Genomic DNA, 2,658 nt, shown 5'->3' with positions numbered 1-2,658 from the left:
ATTCTTTTTTTAAGAGAAGCAATTAAACATTTTAAATAAAAAAGTTTTTATTAAATCATTTAGACTTGAAAGAAGTCACAATAATTAACGCACTTGACAACCATAGTAAGTGCATTCTGTACACCTCCAACCCATATGGATTGACTTGGCATTTTATAAATAAAAATGAACATATTTACAGTGAGAAAAAGCATGGTATTAGGCAGTTAAATTAGCAGATTACACAAATGTCTACAGTTGATTTTTAAAAAAAGTACAAATCTACAAGATTACATAAGACATTTATGACTTCATGTCTTAAAAATTTCAGAATCACAACTTTTTGATATATGCTTATGTTTTACTATGGCTCTTCAAACCAGTACCTATGCCCAATTTTTATGGCAAAATGTTCCTCCCCCCCACCCCCTATAGGCTTACCAGTACAAAATGCATTCACTAAAATCTACTGTGGTGTGAAAATATAAACCACAGGATGCTCTAAGGACTGGCTATGGATGGTGATAGTATATACAGCCATGGTATTTTGCTTTGAAAATAGTGGAGATTCCCAACTTACCCCGCAACGAGAAGAAATGGAGTCATGGATTTTCACGGTCTGTTTCAAGATCTCAGAGTTTAGGACACGTACTCACCAGGCTTAGAGACTGCAATTTGTTTTATAAAAATACAGTATTTTAATTCTATTTACATCTTAAAGATCTCTTCCGTTCCCCAGAGCGCTGATATTTACAGGATCCAAACACAAATAAGGTCAACAATGTAGAGGGCAGGCAGTGTGCTGGACTGATTCATCCGTGTGGGCTTAGGTATAACAAAGACTGGAACGTGAAAATAACGTTAGTTACTGGCTTTCACTGAGTCACCAAACAAGAGCAAACACGATTAACTGAACTCCGATTGGATTGTTTCTTACAAAACTAAGAGCAAAATCAAAGTTGAAGCATAAATGTTTCCGAGATCAACCTTCTGTGCTGTAGGATCCACCTGCTGAATTATCCCTCAGAAATCTTTCAAGTAAGCAGAATCATTTGCTTGGCTGTCTTGAATGCTTATTTCCAGATGAACTCATTGTCCGTGACCTCTGTCTAAGCACTGTTTTTGTTGGGAGTTCTAAGTCTTCAAATACAGGATTTTCTATGATGTCTTCAGCTTCTGGTCTTTCGACTGGGTTTGTTGAAAGCATATGCTTCACCATAGCATACTAAAAGATAATAAATGTGATATGTGACATTTCAGACACCAACTGTTTAGTTTTGGCTGCAAAAGCAACAAGATGCTCCAAAGTGCTTTCCAAGAAACCTGTGCATTAATTCTTTGGCACAGTACTGTATGTACAGTGGCAACAGATTTATCCTTTGAGCAGGGATTAAAAGCTCACTTGGCAGGTCCAGCCTGCCCCGAGATTCAAAGGGCTGGTATGTTTTTGAAAATTTACAGATCTTGCATCTTAATTTTACACTCCACTTAACTGTGCATTTAATTTTTAGATTTAAGGAAGCACATGAAGCAGCTTTAAAAGAACACACCAACATTTTCCTTTTTAACATATGGGTAGATTAATTTTAAAAAGCAGAAAAATATTTCTTGCGCCTCAGACAGTCCAAGAAATGAAGCATCACTAATCTCAATTCAACTTGACACTCCAAGCAGACTTCATCCCTCCAGAAGTCTGGCTGCAGTGGTTTCAGGGGGAGGCTGGTGTCATCTGAATACAGAGCTGCAGCAGCCAGAAAGGAATCTGGAAATCACTTAGTTTCTCATGTTGGGGGTCTGCAAGCTCCCCCACTTCATCTGAAATGACCCTCCCCCTGCTCTGCCTCACAGTGTAGCTTTGTTAATGCAACGTTCTTCTTAGAGGCTCGGCCCACCTGTAGTACCACTTCTCACCTACGCGGTTTCTGTGCTAAGGATTCAGGCACAAGCAGAAGAGGGCTGGGACATATGGGAAAAGGAAGTGCTGCTGCATCAGCAGTACAGGAAAACCAGGCAGGCTGAGCACTAGGAATGTAAAATAGCACGAAGCAAAATTATTTGTATAAAGGCTAAGGCACCGATTGAAGGTTAGTACCCTCATATCTGAGGCACAGTAAAGCACCTGGAAGAGGAATCTGGTCTAAAACGGAAGAGCTAAGACACCTTTCACTTGCCTAAAGAGAAAGCAACTGGAATGCAGGTGGGCAGTCCCAAACCAGCATTAAACATATTTACCTCCTGTGGACATTTCTGAGTAAACAACAGTGGAAACTTCAAGCTTCTTACTTCACTTAATGTCTGTAATGATATAAAAAAAAGAGGGTATTAGACATGTCACACTTCAAGCTCTTGCTCACAAAGGGTCTGGGGAGACCACACTTTTATACCAGTGTAAAAAGGAACAGACAATGTAAAACCTTTACATCAGGTCACTGCCTCAGCCAAGCAAGATTCTGCTGGTGTACATTACACTGACAGTTGTCATCTGTCTTCAAGTGATCATGGAGTAGCCTTTTGTCTTAGGAAGTTGTTCTCAATGTTTTTGGGCTCAAAGTACCTCTTGCAGGGCTTGAGGTACCCCCCTCTATAACTTTTGTAAACTGAGTGACACCAAATTTCAAAATGTATATATTACAGTGCTTTCCTCCTTGCATGGGGGACAGGCATTTGGGGGGGGGGGGG

At 40.0% G+C, this 2,658-nt stretch overlaps 1 protein-coding gene across 3 annotated transcripts in view; it reads right to left on the bottom strand.

Moving 5' to 3' along the window:
* Positions 1-29: 29 nt before the first annotated feature.
* Positions 30-2,658, bottom strand: part of EIF2AK3 (eukaryotic translation initiation factor 2 alpha kinase 3) — a 61,373-nt gene continuing 58,744 nt past the window's right edge. For all 3 annotated transcript variants that reach the window (XM_019526340.1, XM_019526337.1, XM_019526338.1), the window contains exons 15-16: positions 2,212-2,274; positions 30-1,204 (exon numbers count right to left, since the gene is read on the bottom strand). In XM_019526340.1, coding sequence (XP_019381885.1) covers positions 1,028-1,204; positions 2,212-2,274 — 240 coding nt within the window. In that variant the 3' untranslated portion in view covers positions 30-1,027. The remainder of the gene's footprint in view (positions 1,205-2,211; positions 2,275-2,658) is intronic.

The sequence above is a fragment of the Gavialis gangeticus genome, unplaced genomic scaffold, assembly GCF_001723915.1.
Source record: "Gavialis gangeticus isolate Ggan-Ray unplaced genomic scaffold, GavGan_comp1, whole genome shotgun sequence".
In the NCBI taxonomy this organism is placed as follows: domain Eukaryota; kingdom Metazoa; phylum Chordata; order Crocodylia; family Gavialidae; genus Gavialis; species Gavialis gangeticus.
Note: the sequence above shows the minus strand (reverse complement) of the source record. Positions and strands in the feature narration are given on the sequence as shown.